The sequence below is a fragment of the Poecilia reticulata genome, linkage group LG7, assembly GCF_000633615.1.
Source record: "Poecilia reticulata strain Guanapo linkage group LG7, Guppy_female_1.0+MT, whole genome shotgun sequence".
NCBI classification, from domain to species: Eukaryota; Metazoa; Chordata; class Actinopteri; order Cyprinodontiformes; family Poeciliidae; genus Poecilia; species Poecilia reticulata.
In genome coordinates, this window is record NC_024337.1 from 1,788,260 (window position 1) to 1,809,754 (window position 21,495).

A 21,495-nucleotide genomic window follows, 5' to 3' on the forward strand; every position below is an offset into this window, starting at 1 on the left:
GAAGGAAGGAAGGAAGGAAAACGATGAAGGAAGGAAGGAAGGAAGGAAAACGATGAAGGAAGGAAGGAAGGAAAACGATGAAGGGAGAAAAGAAGGAAGGAAAACGATGAAGGGAGAAAAGAAGGAAGGAAAACGATGAAGGGAGAAAAGAAGGAAGGGAAGGAAGGGATGAAGAAGTGTCTGACCATGACTGTATCAAATATGAAGGTGTAGAAACCTCTCTGTCCTCTCTGAGGGAAGCAGTGCTTCCAAAACCCCACAGCTCTGAAATGTTTACTTTCTAGCTTCAATATCTGGATTTCTGTTTGACGCCCAAAACATTTTCCTCTTGCATCCTTACCGGAGGGAGGTTGGCACAGCTGGACTTCACCTCATACTCTATATAGGCCACCTCATCTTGATTCTCAACCAACCCATCTCGGGTGTAGCAGAGGTCACGTGTGGAGTCGATGTGCCTGTCGACCTCATCCAGAGGGAAGACGCAAAGCACCGAGACATCCAGTGGTGTGTTTATTGAGCCAGTGCGGGGGGAGAAGACACCCAACAGATCTTCGCCTTGCTGCCCCGCGCCTTTGCCCACCTGTTTCAACAAAGGCGCGGTGAAAAACATTTAAGGCAGTACATCAGCAACCTTCTAAGGAATGAAGCATGTCAATGATGCAAACAGTAAAACAGCTCATCTAATAAGGTTTAAGTCAAGTACCTGGGCTGCCTGAAGCACATTAAACATTGTGGAAGGAGAGAACGGAGATTGGCAGACGAGGGGAATTTCTACATATGAATAGTAGGAGGTGTCTTCTAGGCACACCCTGGCGACATAAGTCTGGTAGTCCCTTGTTGATGATTTGATGTCTCGGCGGTAGAACAGGAAGTACACATAAGAGCGGCGTGTGAAAGCGGTTATGAAGTTGTGGTCGTACTCTGACAGGCGCCCAGCTATGGCCAGCTTGGCGGTCTCCTCATAGGAAAATGTGGGCAGTGACGAAAGGTGGCGGGTGGAGATGGGTGGGTGGCTGGCGGTGTAGCCGCGGCCCACATACATCACCGTCCGATTCCCGCCAGGAATTGTGACAACCAACCCAACAGTAGACACTGATGGATCATTAGCCGCGACGTACTGTGTGTCCACAGGCTTATCAGTGGAGAAGAGAACTTCCTTGATGGACGCCAAGCTTCGCTTTTGGCATGTCCCCTGATGGACGCTGCCACAGATGATCAGCTCCGATGCCTTTGGGTCCACCAGGAGCAGCTTGTTGTGGTTGTCGGTGCTTTCAGAATGGGGGCAGTTGCTTTCTGTGACAGGGGGAAGGCAGTATTTGCTGTCGATCACGGGACCGTTGGTCTCCTCTTGCTCCAGCAGGAGTCCATCTGAGCCATCCAGCTGGAAGAGGTGATTCTTGGCTCCCAGGTACACCGTACCCACTCTGGGGTCTGGGTGCAGCACCAGGTGCTGGAACTCTGTGTCATTGCGTGAAAACCGGGGGTAGGAGTGAGCATGGGCAGTAACAGAGGTGAAGAGTAGGAGGAAGACGACCAGGCAAGAGTTTAAAGCACTCCCATGTAGCATGGCAAATAATCTGTTGGAAAATAAAAAGAAAAAAGTTTAGAGGATGTTTTATGTGAAATAACAGATTCAAAAATTGCTAATACAAGCTTTTATTTAGTTTTAGACACCTTATGTTAAATTTTCTGCAACCAATGTTAAATTTGTTAAATTTTCTGCAACCAATCTTTAGAAAGCATCTTATTAGGATTGGGACATAGATAAGCACATACTTGTGAAGTTGTTGGGCACCAAGCAGTGAAGGACTAATACATACAAATAATAAAGAGACTGGCATTAAAACTCTTAATCCCAGAATGCACTGCACTAACCCATTCTCAGCTTCAGTAGGAGTATCACAGCGTGAGAACATGACATCATACTTTAGCAAAACTCTGGGGTTATGCCCAGATCTTTCTCTTTTTCCATAGGCTGGATTGGGGAGGACAAACACTCATCTTAAACTAATCTCAATTAGCTTAAAGCAAATCTGGCCTTAGTTCAAATTCTTCAATATAATTCTTGGTCTTTATTCATACTGACCTGTGATATTACTACACATAATCTTATTATTTATTTCCTGTCTTATTGTTACACGATTTGGTGCTCCTGTGTGAGTAATTCACAACATAATTTGGTGTAACTAATATTAGTTGAAAACTGATTTTGACTACTCATTCAAAATTYCTTAAAATGACCGATTCTCAAAATTCACAGCTCATAACTATGTTGCTAGCTTAAGGAGTTTGTTCATTTAAAGTATTGTAATGAAACACTGTAATATTTTTGTAATAACCAATTCCAGAGAGAAATTGTCTGGGTCTTATTCTACCTATATGTCCAGAGCCATGAAGATTGAAAGCCTCACAGCTGAACTTAATCCTTCATACAATGTTATTTATTACTTAAATAACAAAGACACATAATCATAAAGATGAGACTGAAAAACAGTCTCATCTAGTGTATATTAAGCACTAATATACATTAGTTCTGCTAACTCTAAAGAACTGCACCAACAAGGTACTTAGTAGAAGCTAATGCTAAAGCTATGATGATACCCAACATGTTTCAACACAGTATATGGTGAGGAAACTACAATGTAAACAATCTACACCCACTACAAAGTAAGAGAATGAAGATGAACATCTAATTACAGTAGATAACCAAAAGTCCAAACCAAAAAGCTTACAAAACAGTCAAGTAAATCAGGGCTTTAGAATTTATTCGTAAAATTGAATTTATGGCCACTAAATATTTTCAAAGTTAGCAAAAATGCTAACGCGCTAACAGAAGAATTAGCTCTGCTATTAGCGCATTAGCATAAATGTGCCAACCATTGCTGTTTTTTTTTAAATAATACTACTCAATAACAATAATAGTTACCTTTAATGGGACAAGATAGATGCCAGTGATAAAAGTTAAACATTTTTTAACTTTCTTGTTTCACTTTGCCAGTCTGCATGAGCATGTCTAATCCAGTAGATGTGGATAACTTTTACAAGGCAGAGTCAATCTGCAGCATACTGATGGATCAAAAAAAGACTGAAATCAAATAGTGTTTCAAGAAACATTTAGCTTAAATGTGTGCAATTAAGGGATTAGTTGGTTTTTCCAGTTGAGTTGAACGGGATCAATGATATTTGAGAGAACAGCTTTGAAATAATCTTCCATGGTCTCATTTTTGTTTAATCACAAAACCCTGAATTCAAACCAGGGTGTGTGTAAGTTTGATACCCACGGTAAAGCTACAATGCTTCCAGTAGCCATTTTGTTTGACTCCGTTCCAAGTGTCACTGTTGATATCAAGTGTTTTCAGGATGCCAGCAGTTACCGCATCTTTCACATATGAGGCGTTCAAAACATCAGCTCTCATTTCCCATTTCAACAGCCATCACTCAACACCTCTGAGGAAAGTGGTTTGTGGACACAGAGAGCCTCTGCACTCTGCATTAGAGAGAAGCTCCTTAATTATTGAACAGAATTGTCAGACCCTTCACTGACCTCAGTGGGAAAGGTCAGTGCAATAAGTAAGTGTGGATTGAACGCACCTCAAACCGTGGACATGAATGACACTTTGATGAGCACTAGCAAGCATTACTTACACCTCAGCACTCTGCATAATAACAGAGAGAGCAAATGTACGGCCCTGAAAGGCTGTGATATTAAGAAAACTGTATTATTGTGCAGCAGTTGCTCAATGTGCAAATAGATTGCAATGACATTAGGGTTGTAGTAGCGTCTCACCTAAGTGTCTACCCCCCATGGCTGCAATCAGGACAGAGATAAGAGGGGGGGCTCTGTACATACAAAAGCAGGCACCGTACAGGAGCAGCTGCATGTGTCAGATGAGTGCATCTCTYGCCTCATCTTTACTTATTCATGAGCGCAATAAGAAGTATTATAAGACATAACCTCCACGCCCACTTTCTGAGGAGGAGAGTTGTGAATTTGCTGGATGAGTTGGTGAATCAGAGATTATTCAGGCTGTACTCTGAGACGGTAGATAGGTCTGTTGAATACACATAAAAAACACATAAAAAAAACAAAGAAAACAGCTGATGCTAAGCACAAGTGTAGCTTGAACTGGAAAATAAATTCACTCCCATACCTGTTGCAACAAAACGGTGGTGGAGCGACATAGATCAAGTACATCTGTGTTTCAAAGATCTGATTGCTCACATCAACACAAAAGCTATAAATGGCTGTGCAAAATAGAGACTTCATCTATTCAATTAACTGAAGATGAATACATAAACTAAAAATTGAAGTGTATACAAATTTTATTTTTATGGTTTTTGCCAGCCTGCTGATTTTTTATTTTTATTAAGTTGAATATAATTTCAAATTTTATGTAATTTTTGTCCAAGTTAACTTAAAAAATTAGCCACTATTGTTACTGGTTAATTTTCTAAGATACAGAAAAGTAACTATTAGGGGTCAACAGATATGAAAATTTGGGCTGATATTTATATCCAATGTCAATACTGCTGTTATGGTAGTATTTACCAATGTATTTGTTTTTTGATTACTCAAAGCAGTCAGAATAATTGACAAAATACTCAATGTAGTGGTTTACAACAGCACCAGTTTTATGCGTCATCAAGCAGACGCCTGATTTAAGATGGACATTTCTTTTTTTAATCCCAACAGTTTGAACAAATTCTTGTTAGATCTGAGTCATAGGTTTATGTTTGCCTAATGAACAATGTTCAAACAATTTCATTTGAAATAAAGAAAACATTACAAAGTATAATATCCAGTTTCACTGTTTCACTGATGATATTCAGTTTCATTTTTCCTTTAAAAATAAGTAATTCACCAACGCCTTCATTGGACTGGATAAAACGTGTAGAAATGTAGAGGTACAATGGAATACTGAGGCGTAGTGATGTGACAGCTGCATCACCATGACTCAAACCGGACTGACTGGATGTCCATCCGACTCCAAGTGACCATCTGATCTGGGAAAATAAGTTGCTATACAGAATCCAATGTAGATAATAGTATGCAACAACTTTGATTTCACCGAATGCATTTGGACAGGGTGCATTAGGAGCAGACAAAGCTTAGATCTGTGGAGGGTTCCCACACATTTTATCTCAATTCCTTTGGATGACTCTGCATATTGGAGGTTACGCCCCTTTAGTTCTGTAATCCCAGCACACAGGTCTGTAATCTGGGAGGATCACTCTGTGTGTGATGTGAAAGGATAGAATGATCTGTAATGGAGGGTTTGTGGTTGCATGTTTACTGCAGAACTACAATCTGGAAGGGGCTATAAATACAACAGGGTGTCTAGCTGAAAACACTAACCTGAATATCAGGAACCCAGAATAATATCTTACACTAATTTTGCCAAATTAAATCACAAACTAGCTGTGTTTCCATTGACCATACAACTTCCCAAATTGAAATTATGAAAATAGCTTAGCTTAATGGTGATACCAATTTCGAAAAACACATTTTTTGATAAGAAGGTTTTGGGCTAGGATGAGGTGGTTTTTCACCTGTATCAAAATTTGTGTATTTTGCAAAATTGCAATGGAATGTTTTTGCATCACACGAGACACGTGATCAAACAACCAGACATTCCAACTGACAGGAAAGACAAAAGTCAATGCAGGGAGAATGAAGCCGCTGCATTTTTTAAAATGAATTATCATGTGAACAAACTTATTCCAGTTAATTGCGTTCTTTATTTAATGGAAACACCATATTTGCAAAATTGTTTTTTTTCAACATTAGCGGAATATCGACAAAGCTTTGCAAACATTTGTAACAGAATATCTGACACCAACTGGAACTGTGATCCAGACTTCACTTTGACAAAATCATACTGTGCATTCCAAATTTGGGAATCAGGGGTCTTGATCTTCATTGCATAATATAAAGACTGGTAATAAGACTGGACTCCCAGCCTTGGTGTCCAGGTCCAGTCGGAACTATTTTATTTTTGCAACTCAGAGTTTCAAACTCAAGTCGTTATCTCTGTCCTCCAGTTAAAAAAAATATGGCATTGCTGCTACGGTCTTTTTTTTTTATGTTTGTTGATGTTGATTTTGTGCCAACGTTTCATAATCATGGCCAAAAAAAAAAAATGTCTGTTTGGTTCCTTCAGACAATAATACATTCTCACAAAAATTATGGGGGATATTAATTAGTGAGGCATGTTTTGCAACCCTACTCTTAGTCCAGACATGTGTAGAATCCAGAAGGTTGTTGTCACATGTAGAACACAACCAGAACACGTTGGAAATTCCCTCAGGTCCTTCAGTGGTGCTCTTCGCCTCCTGACACCTTCACTGACCAGCTCCTTCCACTTCCACTTATATGTGCTCTCACTTAAAGGTTGCAAAGACACCAATACCAACAGCACACTTTCTTTTAAAAGACAGCATTTATTTTTATTTTTTTTATGATTTCATCGTAACCCCTCCTCTGCAGCAGAACATGGGAACAGCTTTAGATAAATTCTCTCTGCTACTCTGGGCAGGCGTACATCACCTGCTCTTTGACCGGCCAACATATTTATAGCCTACAGCGATTCCTGATGCCATGGGAACTTCCTCTTACCAATGAGCAATCATGACATCAGACTGTCTGACTGCAGCATGGAACAAATACAGCTGGGCCATAAAAAAAGACAAAATGGGAAGTCCGCCCTGGGTTATTGCAGCTGATGTTGACAACTCTTTAATGTTGTTCATTCATCAACACGACCACTCTGAACTGTACTATCACAGCTCTACGTGCCCATCTGTTGCATGTTGTGAATGCTTCTTCTTTATCTAGCAGCGTTATGTTCTGGAGCAAAATACCAGCACCACCCTGTAGAAAAGCAGAGGAGTAGTTTCTCACATGCCGTCTATAAACAATTCTCATAGTTCATCTGTTGTATGTGGTATGCGGTGTGTCACGCCACGGTGACAGACCCACAAGCTAAAAATAACCTCTGGTGGGGAAGGGAAAGGAGAGTCCCATCTAAAATATGGAGGAAACATGCGCATCAGAACTGATGAGGGACTTCCTCTGTCCCAAACAGGGTCTGAAAAAGCAGTTCTTGATGTGAAAAGTCAAACTCTAGAGACATGACAGCTGAAAGGATTCAAAAAGCAACACCTCATCCCACAATCCAGAATAACTGTAGAAGAGATAGGAAACAGTCTGATATTTATCAGTCAAGAAACAATTTCTAAGGCTTTGAGAATCCAGCGAACTGGATCGAGAGCCATATGAAGCAGTGATAAACGTTCTTGGATGTGGTTGACATAAAACAGAGGGAGTCAAACATGGTGGTGATAATGTGAAGGCCTGGTCCTGATTCAGAGCTTCAGTTACTGGAAGACTTGATGTTCTTTATGGAACCATGAATTGTAATTTCTACCAATAAATACTGGAGGAGAATGTCCCACCATCAGTTTGTGACTTCATGCTCTAGCATATTTGTCTTACGCAGCAGGGCAATGATCTTAAGTACAACAGCAAGTTTACCTCTGAATTAGCCTGGCCATTGCCTTCCTATCTAATTACGCTCAATTCTCATCTCTTTTCAGTGTCTGTCTGGGATTTCTCACATTTAGTTCGATTTCTCTGGCAGAATTTTATCTGGGCCAGTCAGGAAACAGAAGGAGGAGTTGTGAATGATTACGTTGATTTAGAATCAAATCAAACATGCAAACTACAATTTCAGAATTGTAGTTTGCCAATTCTGAAATTGGCAAACTACAATTTCAGTCTGTGCTGAAATTGGCAAACTACACAGTCTGGGTTGGCTACTCTTCCAAATATTGAGCAAGTAAGGTTGAAGCAAGAGGAATGTATAAGACATTTTATCAAAGATGTCATTCAGCTTGGAAGTTCTCTCTTCACAGTGGAGAATAGTCATGTACAGTGCACACAATTTATAGCACAGCTTCCTTCCCGGTTGAGCTGGCACATACGTACAAGGAGCTGGATTTTGCCAGGCTCTCTCTAAAGTGGCATAAAGTGGGGAAAAAAAACTTAAAGGTTTTTGGAGTGATATCGTCACTTTCAATCTGATCACAAAAGCTTCATGGCAATCATTGCTGCTAATGGTTGCTCTGCAATGTATAGGGTCTTTCCCTTAGTCTCCTGGAGAACCCACAAATGGAGGCACCAGAGGGGCTTCCTACTACTTTCAATGCGAATAACCACTGTTTTTTTTCACAGCTTTTTTCCCCCTTAATAAATCAAATCATCATTTGAATGCTTCATTTTGTTTTTAATCTGGTTAGCCCTGTCTAAATAAAAATGTATCTCAATCACTAAAGTGTGTCATAAAAAAAATAAACCTTAAGAAATTTGTAAGGAGGTAGATACTTTTTGACACTGACAATAAGTACATGTGCAGACCTCTTTTCCAGCTCACTCTCTCTATGTTTACTACGCACCTTCAGAGGCTGCTGTGGAAGTTCATTTCTAAAGCCTCTAATGAGCTGTGACAGCCCACCGAGCACCAAAGACCCCATGAAATATGTGAGGTCAACAGCCTCGAGACAGTGGGGGACTTTGGGCCCGAAGCCACAGAGCATTGTTATATGAAAGCTGTTTCGGCCCACACCTCGCCTTAGGCTGTAAACCCCAGGCTTTGCAACAGTAGCATCCATGGATCCCATCCAAACAGTACAGTACAGAGGGTGAGAACAGCAGGGCCAATAGCAACAAGCAGTGAGAACACACAGAGCAGGCCCTTGCATTCGCCTGTAAACACTTGGATTTGTTTTAATGGAGGGATGTGGAAAGTACTGACATTTGAGTTTGGGTGACGCTCATGACCCAGTCACCGAAAAGCTGGAGTTGTAGTGCTGGCCAAGTCTTCTTAATGCCAAAGCCTGGGAAAAACATTGCCAAGGAAGACTAATGGAAGAAAAACTCAACAATTATCAGTCAAAAGCAAATGGATACAAGTAATACATGCAAAAATCAAAAACAATCATAATTTAGAGGAGAGAATGTCCAGTGGGAATAATCGCCATCTATAAATAGATTCAGGAAATGAAAACTGAGGTAGAAGGGCTGTTTTCTAAACTGTGGGAAAACCTCATAACCACTGGGCTTTAAGTTGGAACTGGAACAGATAAGATGGCTTGATCAAAAGAATTAAAATGCTGCCTGCTTGTATAAAGCTCAACTAATCTGTTAGAAATGTAGGTGCCAAGACACGCAATGACTTACAAACTGATGGAATTGGTTCATAATTATACAACATTGTAAAATTCTAACTACTGGAACTGCAATTTTGTTGTCTTTCTGACAATGACAATAAAATTCTTCTGATTCTGATAGTTTCTGTCTTGGTCAGCTTAACAGTTAATAATGTTGCAGTAATCATAATGTAAAAAAAAATCAAGTTGTTGATTAGTAAAAAGAATTAACCAACTATTTTAGCACTAGAATGTGTTGCAAAGGTTCCTTAATAGATGTAGTAGTTTTGAATTTAATAGAAAATGTAAGACCTAGAGGTTTCTTGCTAGAAATTTCTGTTCTCACCTTCATTCCATTTTTATAAGAGATCTATCAAGAATCATCTGGTGACTGGAATCTGCAAATTTTTAGTTTGTGCCACAAGGTCACAACAACAACAGTCTTTGTTGTTCAGCTACTACTGAGTGAAGAACGTAACTATTTTCAGCACCATGAGGAGTTTCAAATAAAAACAGTGGGAGGCTTCAACAAAGGAACAGTAATGTGTCAATTGACTATAAAATTGTGCAAACTGGAATTACAAAAATAAGTTTGTTAAAGGAAACAAAGTAATTTTGAAAAAAAAAACAAAAAAAAACATGTTCTTTGATAAAAAAAATAAGTGTGCTCGGAAGAGGTGTTTTTTTAGTTGCATCAAAATTTGTGTATTTTGCAAAACTGCAATGGAAACACTTGTCGCACCATGCGAGTAATGATAGTTTGTAAACGGTAGCAAAGTGCTTATTTGTAGGTCCTGATCTCCTTGGACATTGTGTAGCTGGCTACACCAGAGGTCTCATTGGGTCATCACCCAATTCATCAGCAATATAGTTAGTCATTTGAAAGCGTTGAATCGATAGCAATTCAACGCAGACAACAATTTCCCAAAAGCTCCACTCCCAAGTATAAGAGGCTTGTTGCTCAAACGTGTAAGTTGCTGGCATCTCCTCTGATGGGGAATAGATGAACAGCAGCACCGTGACTGAAACATGAACGGATCTCGTGTTTACATTCATCGCTGCCATAATTTTTAATGACTTAATTTTTATCCAAGTGGCTTACTGAAGTGTGAATTTAATTGCATTCATTTGATGGAAAAAGCATAATTGCAAGTTTGTGTTTTTTGGACATTAGAGTACAGAAAAAAATGTGCACACATCTGTGCAGGAAATGGTACAACTGTCTTGACGTGGTTTATTCAGGATGCATGACAGCAAGACTTTTGGCAAATCAAGGCTGAAAAAAAAAAGCTTTCCTTTTCAGTATATTTAATGATCAAAGGAAAAATTTCAAGGAATTTCAGCACCGGATCACTTTACAAAGCGGAGTAAGAGATTTTAGGCATACTTGAATAGCTGGGCAATTTAATGATTCACAGCATACAGTGGCAGAAAACATGTGTGTTACTGTTCATCAGCGTATAAATTAATGCAAATTAAAAAAAAAAAACTAACCACATTTCTAAATATTGGAAACAAAGACAGGAAAAAAAGGTTCCTGTAATAAGAAAGCATTTTATCATATCCTCCAAGAGTTTTGGCACCCTTAGAAAGAGCTTGCTGAACTACGTAGTTTTCCATGCCCACACCCTAAGACCCTCAGCCTGAAGTGAACTGCTTTACTCAGCATGAAGTGCAAAAGCTTTCATGGCATAATGCAAACTAGGAGCTGGCAGGGCCAAATTTTCTCCATTCAGTAACAAAACAGGAAGTTTCAATAGTGAAACATCTCATATGACGCAGCAAACATGCTAACATATTGTCTCCATCTATAAAGGTTCTCCAGTTCTTGGCAATCTCTCAAATGTTGCTACTGTCATCCCAAACTACAGAGGGCTTGTGGCAGAAATGATCGAGCTAGAGTTAAATGCCAAAAGGAAAGAAAGAAATTAGTTTGGCTGTAGCAGACCACAATTGTGGGAAGTGTGGTTCCATTAGCAGAAATGGATTGCAATTTGCTTGTTTAAGTGAGCAGCGTCTGAACTGATGCTCTATAATTTCATTTTGTCACCAAAGTTGAGGACAGAAAAATTGGCACCATGAAATTAATACCAAACTGGTATCTGGAACAAATGGGCTACTTGCTGCCTGATGGGACCACACAATGCTGTAGATAGTATTCCACACAGTGACTCGCAAAAGTGTCTCAATGTAATTAATGGAAATTCAATGTGGTGGGCCATCACAAAGTAGTGCATAATTGTGAAGTGCAGCAAACCTTTGGGCTGCTTTCCACCAGCGTTGTACATTTAGACACTAAGTCTTTTGCTCCAAGTCATTCCAGCTGGATTAAGAGTGCCAGAGGAGGTTTTCTTAAAAGTTTTGCCACAGAATGCAAACTGCACTTTAACTGCACTCTTACACATGAATAGTAATTAAGAAAATGCAGTTAATGTATTTTAAAGGCCCAAAATATTCTACAACACAAGAAAAATGAAGTTACAAATAGTATTAACAAAATTCTAGAGGTCAACAGCTTGCAGTTCTCTCTGATCACAATTATTACAAAGTCTGACCTCCGGATGCCAATTTTTTTGTCTGAAAAGTTGCTAAATATAGCAAAAAAGATGCTAAGTTGGCAACAGAGGGACGACTATTGCTAACCAAACAGATGCTGACGTGACCTGGCGGGTGGGACTGTCGATCTGCCCTCCTTCTCACATTGGAGCAAAGGGCAACAGAAGCTAATTTTTAGATCTTTGCAGAGGTACATAAGATCCATTTCACATGAAAGTACAGCATGATGTTTCAACCACCATGTAGTGGTGTGCTTTAACTCAAATGCAGCATGGCAAATTCTCTGTACAATGCTTGATCAAGTCCAGAGGACCCCAAAGCACTTCACCCAGTCACACTGATGGCAGTAAGCTACTACATTGTAGCCACAGCTGCCATACTTCAAACAGATATTCAAACTGGCAACTCCCCGATTATGAAACAATCGGGGAGTTGTTAAAACTTTCAATAAGTTTTACCGTCTCCTCTATACGACTTGCGGCAAACTATAACTTGACCTCTTTCAAAATTCAGAGCCTGCCTGCCTGCCTTAGCATCCCCTACCACTGGGCTTAGCAGGTTTTCTGGGGGAAACCTTGTTGTGAAACAGTTGAAGGAATATAAATACATTGCTCATAATYAACTTTCACCACTGAGGTGTTAAAATACAAGTCAAGTAATTGAACTGACATTAATCCAGACTGTCCACTACAGCTGGAGTTTGTGTGTTCCAGAATGACTTTCAGATCAGTATGTTCAGATCACTAACATTATGAGAGGCAGATGTACGGGGTTGGCCTTTCTCCATTTCCGTTGGCTTCATTGGGGTCAATGGGCATCTCTCTATCCTTTAGTTCACATGCAGACACAGAAGGTCTCTCTCTCTGTGTGTGTGTCCCTCCGGTGTGTTGAAGGGGTTCTCTGTCTGCTGGGAAGGAGGGGTTGAATAGTGTCCCTTTCACAGCTCTCCGACCAAGTGGCTGCAGTAAACGGACACAGGATAAAAGCTACTTCCCTTAAAATGAAAAAAAAAGACTACACATAGGCATCTATCATGTGCAAACGCCCACACATACGCTCAGCTCAGGCCGTTTTATGACAGGATCCATTCACCCTGAGGGCAGCGGTGCCTTCGTTGGGAAAAGCAGGTGTTGGGCCTCCCCTGCTTGCTCCAACACGTCCCGCGCTACTCCAGGATCCACTGTAAAAGCCGTAGGGGGTTTAATTCCTTATAATCCATTACTAATGAGCTGCCATTATCTCCAAGTCTATAAATGACGATCATTAACCGCAGCAGTTTAACAAAGTGGACCATCAGCGAATGCCAAAAAGGCCACTCCTGACATTACAAGCACTTCATCAACGTGTTAGAGTGAAAAGGAGGAAACAAGGCCCTGCTAACAGTAGTTTTATGGATCCTCAAACGAGGAAGGCCAATAAATAATTAAACAGTCAATCATAGAACAGAGATTATCTGAACACAGCCCTAAGGAAGCAAGAAGCCATAATGCATTAGCAGCTTTAAAGATRGCACAGTTAGAGTCTATGATATACAATCAGAATGATGTTTGAATATCGTTTTATACCCTAACTCAGCTTTACACTTCTCCACAACGTATCCTGACTTGTTCTTGTTAACAATTATACACTCAGATCCTCCAAAAAAGAAAAAGGTTTGTGACAAACATGTGGTCATGATAAATTAACATGACTTATATTAAGTCAATTAACAAACCAACTAATGTTGTCCTTGTAAACATTTTTAATGTTTATTCCAGTGGTGTAAAAACATTTTGAAACACGGGCAAATATCAAGTTTAAATTTCTCATGGATGGGAAACAAAATTATGAATCAGTAACATGCTCAACAAACTGCACATGCAATATTTGTAAATTTAAAAGTTTTCAAATTTTTGAGGAAGGTTGGCTGAATATTATTTGTGTATTCTTATTAAAAACTGGACTTTAGTCACTTTTTAACTAGAAATATTTGCTACATTTAAGAAATCTGTTAAATGCAGTTTGACAAGTTGATTGGTATTACTGTATGCTGCTAACATAAATGTTCTTCTTGTGAAGAAAATGTATAGTGTATAATGTATATATATGTATGTTTTGTTGACCCTCAGAAGGATCAACAAAATGCCAACACAATAACAAAAAAGCACAATGGAAGTTATGCCAGGAAGTTAGTCAGGAATTGTATGCCAAAGCTGACCATGTTAAATCAGAAATTATGCTAAAATGGAAGTTATACTAGCAACTTTCAGTATCAGAATCTCTTTCATTGTCATTGTGCATTAAAAGCACAATGACATTTTAAAAATGGCAACTTTCAAAGGCAAGTCAAATAATTGAATGAAATAAAAGTAAATATCTCAATAATATAAAAATATAGAAACAAAGATCAACTGGAATGTTAAGGAAAATAAGTAAATAAATGATCAGGTTTTAGATGGATTAGCTGTTTTAGCATCACTTTGTCGTTTTTTGTTGTTTTGTCATGGCTTTTGCATTTGTTGACCCTTCTGAGCCACTGTACTGTGTTGTCCCATGTTACTCGTCTCCTCCACCGTTTCTTGAATCAATTTCGCTCACATTAAGGCCGCAATAATAAAGTAAACATTTATTTTCATTCCTCAGGTATCAGCAGATTTAAGTAATGCTCTGTGTAACATGTGCTTATGTGCAGTATGAGCATTTCTTCTGAAACAGTGGACATGTTTGCTCACCGTTACACATCAACTGTACATTTCAAATCAGAAGTATTTTTCTCTGGCCTTTATTTTATTCTTAGCTTCCTAAATGTGTTGAAGCCATATTAAAACAGAACTAATTCCTGTTATTTTCAGCTGCAACCATTCTGTACCACTTGTATGGAAACAACCTAACCCAGTCTACCCTACCTGGACCCCACATCTCCTGACATGACATCTGAGAGCATTTAGAAAACATTTGATGATGTAGAATAATAATACAAAATGCAATGATCCATACAGGGTGACCTGCCATGCAGATATGATGGACAGGAGCTGATGGTGCAGTAATTCAACATTCAACAGGCGGAAGGATCAAACAGCATTCATAAGAAAGGTGGTGGTGACTTAATGAGAGAGAAAGAGCAAGAACAAGTACGACTGACATGGGCAGCTGAGGCTCCATTGAACTTATTGCAGCTATGGTCCACAGGCTGCACTGAAAATTGGCAACACATAATGCTGATTAAATGTCCCTTGAACTCAGCCTCGCTTGTTTTTTTGTGTTTTCACTTAACAACGTAAGACAGAATGTTAGAAGGGTGGAGGTCGGATTAAAAAAGATCCTGTTGACAGAGGAAGACAACAGCAGAGCAAGGAGGAGCCAATAAATCATGCCACAATTACAGACTTCAGCTCTCAGGCCTGTCAGAGAGCCCGACTTAGGATGACAACAGAATACCCAAGGGTTGAATGACAGCACAAATGTAGCCTTTTAGAAAAAAATACTGCTTTTCATTGTTTTTTTCCTCCGTTTTGTGACATGCAAAAAATTCTACAAGATTGTAAATACATTTATTTCATATTTAACTGACCAATGCTGATGTGCTATGCATGCTCTTTCATTCTCACAGCCTGGGACGGCATGTCTGGACATGTCACTGGACATATCCTTTTAAGTAGCTTCCTCTCACTTTATTTTATAAACCCCACTGATGGCTAACAAAATGGCTAACTTTGAGTCTGCTTCCCTCAGTAGCAAGCTCTACACCAAACTTGCTATGGACAGCGACAGCAGCAAAAGTTGAACATTCCAACTTTCTTGTGTTGCGCTGCTAGCCCACATGTGCACATCTACGTGCGTGAGCTCAAAAATTCACATGTGCAAATTTTGCCAGACGCTTGGCTGGAGCAGGACAAGAGATTGTCGCCTCATTGCGCAAGTTCCATAGGAAACGAACAGTTAGGGAGCAACATCTCCTGCACAAGATGACATCGCAGCGTCAACTAGAGCTCCTGATGATCATGGCCCACCCACATTCTCACGTTCGCACCCACATATGGTAAGTGTCTTGTACTTGTACAGTGCTTTATCAAGTTCATAGGACCCCAAAGCACTTTACACTACAGTCGGTCACTCACCCCGATAGTGGCAAGCTACTAGATAGTAGCCAGAGAGGACAGGAGCAATGGTGACTTGCACCGGTGCTACCAAGCCCATTACAAGCAGTTATGGCGGATGAAGTGTCTTGCCCAAGGACACAAAGAACAGAGTGAGACTTGACAATGGAGAAGGCTGCATGAATAAACATCTGATCTGGCATTGCTGATTTAGCACAAGAAATTAAATAATAAATATGAAAAGTGGTCTAACACATCTATTATGACAGATATGAGAGGTCTTGACACACAAGGAGCGACGAACAACAGCAGATAAGACCACAGAATGCATTTTATTAAGCTAGAAGGCTTAAGCCAAGTCAAAGGCATTTAAATTCAGAACAAGTCCAGCTCAAGAGGTATCTCTGTGCCAGTCTGATGGTTTAAATTCAGGCTGACCATATGCTGGTATGAAACATGATGTCATCAAGCACGCGCTGCCAGAGTCATTGTGTGGCAGAATACTAACAAGGAGGTGGGGTGAGACGAGCATGTGCATTCATGTGTTTGTGGCTGGCCTGCATACATTACCACCTACGGCTTGTACAGCCACCTCCCAACTGAGCTGAGTCTGCACATACACACACATACACACGCACGCACACACGGCTGCCTTTTCTTTCACAGCGCTCAATAGACTGAGAAAGTCCTTTGTCGTCCTTCGTTGTTGTGACGACGTGCCTCTGTCCTGTGAATAGAGTTGTGGTCCAGCTTTCCCAATCAGTGGGCATTTGAATCGGTTTGTCACACTGTCTATGGACGCTTGAGCGACTCAGCCTCACTGAAAGGCCAGTAATATTGCTCGGTGGCTTTTTGTTTGTAATGATAAAAAAAAAAAAAAATCCTTTCAGCCTTACTTTAGAGACATCTGGGAAAGTTAAATACAATTTTCAGACAGGATATTAGATTAAAGAGCAGAACTGAAATGGAAAAAAGCTGTATCCAGACAATTTCTGCGGCAATAAACCAGAATCTAACAAAAACAGCAATAAGCCTGCACCAAGGCTGGAGGATGCTTTCTGCTTTCCAGACACCAGTTTTAGAACTTTTATCACTATGAATCATGCAGTGTGTTTTCTCAGAAGGGTCCTGAACAAGAATAAAGAGCCCTTCATCTATTCCCAGAGGAACCCATTGCTGGCTGTTGAAACACTGGAGTGTGAGAATATGATTTGTTTTATTCATGGGGCTCGTGACCCCTGGCAAACCCCTGACTCATAACATGCTAAGTGGAGACAGCCCAGCGTCCCCTTCTGTCTCACCCATCTCAGCATAACCTCCTCTTGGTCGTCTCTCCCTCTCTCTGTCCCCATGCCTGGTATCCAAGGCGCCTCTCTAGATGCCGTGCATTTTCTGAATGTTTAGACAGGGATTCTGTGCTGCTGTTGTCCAGCAGCAGCATCATCATGCCAAGACTAGTTCCCTGACCAAAGAAATGTATTATACAACTTCAACTCAATACAGTTGTGGGTGCATTCACACCAGCCCTGTTTAGTCCACTTTAATCAAACTTTAGTTTGCTTGCCTAGAAAGTCTGGTTCCTTTGGGGAGGGGTGAATGTGCAGTCAAACTCTGTCCGCCTACAAACTTAGCCTGTTTGGTTGAAGTGAACTCTGGCACTATTTGCATGCATATGTGAACACCAAGTAGACCATAGACCTCTCCAAAAGAAGGAAGTAGAAAATAGCCCAGGGCATTCTGGGTAAATACAACCAAAACAAATGTGAAGTCTAGTGCTAGTGGGAGAAATGACTCAAGGTCCTTTACCAAAGACAAAAGTGAAATCCTACATCCGCCAAAATCTGACCCCACTCTATTTTTGTTTAAATTTTGCGAAAAACAAGTTGTGTTTATGTCTTCAGAGGTTTTCATGTAATTACCTTCAGTGGTTGTTGGTGCAGTGCCCCCAGAGGTGACAAGGGTTTGGTGAGACATTTTTCAAAGTATTTGATTTTTTTGACAGAATGCATCTGAAAATGCTACAGAATAGCATTTTTAGTCCCCAATCTAACCGAGTCTACCAGACTATCAGGTGTGAAAACACCATTGGAGTGAGCTGTTAACAGAACACCATAAACTTTGTGAAATTATAAAGCTCTAAATGTAAAATATCAGTAAAGAAAACAACGAGAATGACAATCATTTAAGAAGAAAATACACCCTCTTTAAGCTCATTTTTATGCTTCAGAGCCAAAACATTATCTGGTTTGGTAAATTAAACTTTTTTTTTAATTCCGGTCACCAAGGTGATGTTCTGGATGTGAAATAGTGTACTTTCTTCTTCCCAAAACAGAAGATGTGTTTAATTATCATAACCAGTGTTTCCATTTAACAAAGTTGAGGTGCTGACACAAACTTATAATCTCAATGGCAGCCTGATAAAAGAGCTGGGTTCATTGTAATTTCACACTAGTTTCTCTAAATCTGTCGAGAAATTTGCGAAAAACCCCAACCTCTTTTTTTCTTTCTTTTTTTTTTCAGCGTCTTGGTTCTAGAGATTGGTGCTTTCTGACAGTTGAAGCACTGAGAAAACAATATAACAAAGCCCTGCATTAATATTTCACAAGCTTGGCCGGTCACTTGGATGTGCCGAGGCTGCCTACTTTCATCCCGGATGTGTTTTATCTGCAGCCAGGGTCCCATGCTGACATAAAACCACTGAAGCTTTAAAAAACGGAGCAGTGACAGGCGTTCCTAATCCACATTTCTTTCACAATCACCCTCCATGCTCTTACAGATTGTTTTAAGTCATTAGGTGGCTGCTGGTGGGTACTTCCTGGATCTAATGTGGTCTTAGCATTAGTGAGTAACAGCTGGTTGTTCAACACTATTCTTACACACATGAACCACTGGAAGCAACAGCTAAATTCATACAGTAAATTGGGTTATGCTGATCTGATTCAGGTGTAATTTGAAACTGATTACAAATTAAGTGAACACTTCATTTATTAACACATCTGACATGTCACACTTATTGAATTTGGAAATCATAGTTGAGAAAACAGAGAACTGAGTTTAGGAAAAGCAAGCTTTTGATTTTGTCCCCTGTGCCCCAAAAAAAGCTAGAAAATGAAATATTAAAAAAGCAGCGTTTTCTCCCTCCAGATAATTTGCCAAGAACCAACCAGTGGTGGAGGGGAACTAAATTGGTCTACCACTAACCTGCCATATTTTTGTGATAAAAATTGCTAAAGGTTAAGAAATTTTAAAATATGACCAGGTAATTATGTTTTTTTGGACAGCGTTATACTTAAATGTTGTCTAAAAACACAGCAAAATACAATTACAACAAATACTATAAATTTTTTTGCACATCATTAAAATGTTAAATAGGATTTTAAAACAAGGTATGTAATGTTGGTTAAAGTAAAATAAATTCAAACATGTTACCTAAAATGAACAATGATACTAAATATTCTAAAGGTACAAAATTCAAGTATTTGTTGCATAAGGTTTTATTTTGTTTCCCTAAATTCTTTTGATTAGTACAGTCTACTGCTTGGTCCAGTATTTTGATTTGCTGTTTGTGATGTGTGCTGCCATTTATCCAAGTGAATGCAATATCTGAATTAAAATCCTGTCTGTGATTGCCAGGTTGTGTGGCTCATTTGCATAAACTTTATCAGCTAGCAAGCACAGTCACAGAGACAAGCGCGTGCCAGCACAGGTTAGGATGTAAACATATAAGCCACATTATTCTTTGACCACAAACTCAGGTTGGTGGTGTAAACATTACGTCACACACATTCGACTGGTCTTACAATTTGTGATGGAGACCAGGGGTTCCATCCCATATTGATTATTGATATTTTGTTATTTATTTACAGTCCAAATGTGTTTTGTATCAGTTCTTTATTTCAGTTACATTGTGACATTTAGTGAACATTCTTTTTGGGTAGGGAGACTGGGTATCTTTCCTGTTCAGAGAATGTGGGGGAAAATGTCAGTTTGTTTCTGATTTAGATTGGTTCAATTTGAGTTAATTGTTTGAGTACTTGCCTTTCTGGGTGTGTCTCAGCAAGGTGGAGCAGAAAGGGAGACGAATGCTCCTGGAGCATACCATCTTCTATTAAGAGGGGCAATACTCTGAGGATTTATATTTAGTGGCATTTACTTTTTGATTGACCTTAGATTAGTTTAGTTTGAATAATTTGCATGCATGTAAATATTTGTTGGATCATCTATTGCTTGATAGGTTTGTGTAAGTAGTGTTTGTTTCTTTTTTGTCTTTTTTTTATCACCCCTTTACCTGGTGTAAGTGGAACTTGCCTCTGGTATAAATGTCAGCTTCTTTGTTTCACTGTGGGAAGGGTGTTGGTGTAATGGTGACCTGGAGCTCCCAAATAAACCCACCTCAACTATATTTTGTTGCCTCACTTCCTTCCTGAATGGAGAGCCTCTGCCGGTCAAAGTGACACAATTCATAAATGAGATTAATAAAAGCTTGCCCAATATACTTTTCTGTGTTTTTAGCAGAAATGTGACGCCATAGTCTCAGGGTGTCAAGCTCATCTTTATTTTGGGACACATCAATATCATAAATGTCCTCAASCTGTTAAAATGTTCCAGGTTTCTCTGCACTTGCCATTTTTTCTTTCTCCAAAAATCCAATAATATTTAACATCCTTTCACATGAAGTGATTTATCACAATACAAATTAAAACAGATTTGATTTGGTAAAATATTTTTCAAGCACTTATCTTGAAGTTCTACGTCTGAGATATTTCAAAAATAGTTATGGCAGGGTAGATTTGTCCTGTCTTGGTACCAAAAAGTCCCTAAAATAATGCAATAGTTTTGAAAATATAGCTTTTTTCTGGTGTTTTTTTTTCTTCAACATAATTATTTTTGGCCTATTAAACATTTATAATTTCATTTATGTAAAAAAATGCAATTATTTTCAATTTCGTATTTTATTTTTTAATGGTCATTGAAGTATTATACTGACAATATTTGTGATTGCTTTATATAATTTCCCACCTTTAAGCACATACTTCTCCAGCTACTTAAAGAGATGATTCAACAAAAAAGGTATCGGGGAAAAATTAAATGGTCAAGATGGTGCAAAACACTTGAAGAGCCAATTCATAACGTCTTATGAATTGGCTGATAAGACGTTATGAAGTCATTGGGTTTGGCCATTGACCAAACCCAATGACTAATTACTTCGAATTATTACTTCATTACCTAAAATGACCAAAACTGTAATATTTTTCATAAAACCAAGCAGCCCTAATTTAAACACTGCAAGAAAACCACAAAAAGCTAACAGTCAGCAGCTAACAATGCATAAATTAGTGCATGCTTTGTAGCTAAAATTAAGAATTAGGACACCGTTTGTTGTTTTTCTGGCCTATACTTGATCAAAACACAAGACTGATTTAAAAAAAATCTTAACATTTTGTCATAAAAACAATACCTTTTCTCAAGAGACCAGTAATAAAAAAAAGGTAATTACAAACACGGAGGGATGTTAAACACAACATATCTTAGCTCATTTTATTTTTTAGAAATTTGTATTTTTTTTCATGCCAAACAAATTAAAGCCTTGTAGATTTAGCTTTCTAGCGGATTTTTTTAGGAAGAGTGGGCAGGTGGGAATGCCACCGTGGCCTTC

At 39.2% G+C, this 21,495-nt stretch overlaps 1 protein-coding gene across 3 annotated transcripts in view; it reads right to left on the bottom strand.

Moving 5' to 3' along the window:
- The window catches only part of LOC103466876 (plexin-B1-like), an 85,075-nt gene that overhangs the window by 40,063 nt on the left and 23,517 nt on the right, over positions 1-21,495 (bottom strand). For all 3 annotated transcript variants that reach the window (XM_008412763.2, XM_008412764.2, XM_008412765.2), the window contains 2 exons: positions 704-1,577; positions 341-580 (listed from right to left, as the gene is read on the bottom strand). In XM_008412763.2, the coding sequence (XP_008410985.1) occupies positions 341-580; positions 704-1,567 (1,104 nt within the window). In that variant the 5' untranslated portion in view covers positions 1,568-1,577. The remainder of the gene's footprint in view (positions 1-340; positions 581-703; positions 1,578-21,495) is intronic.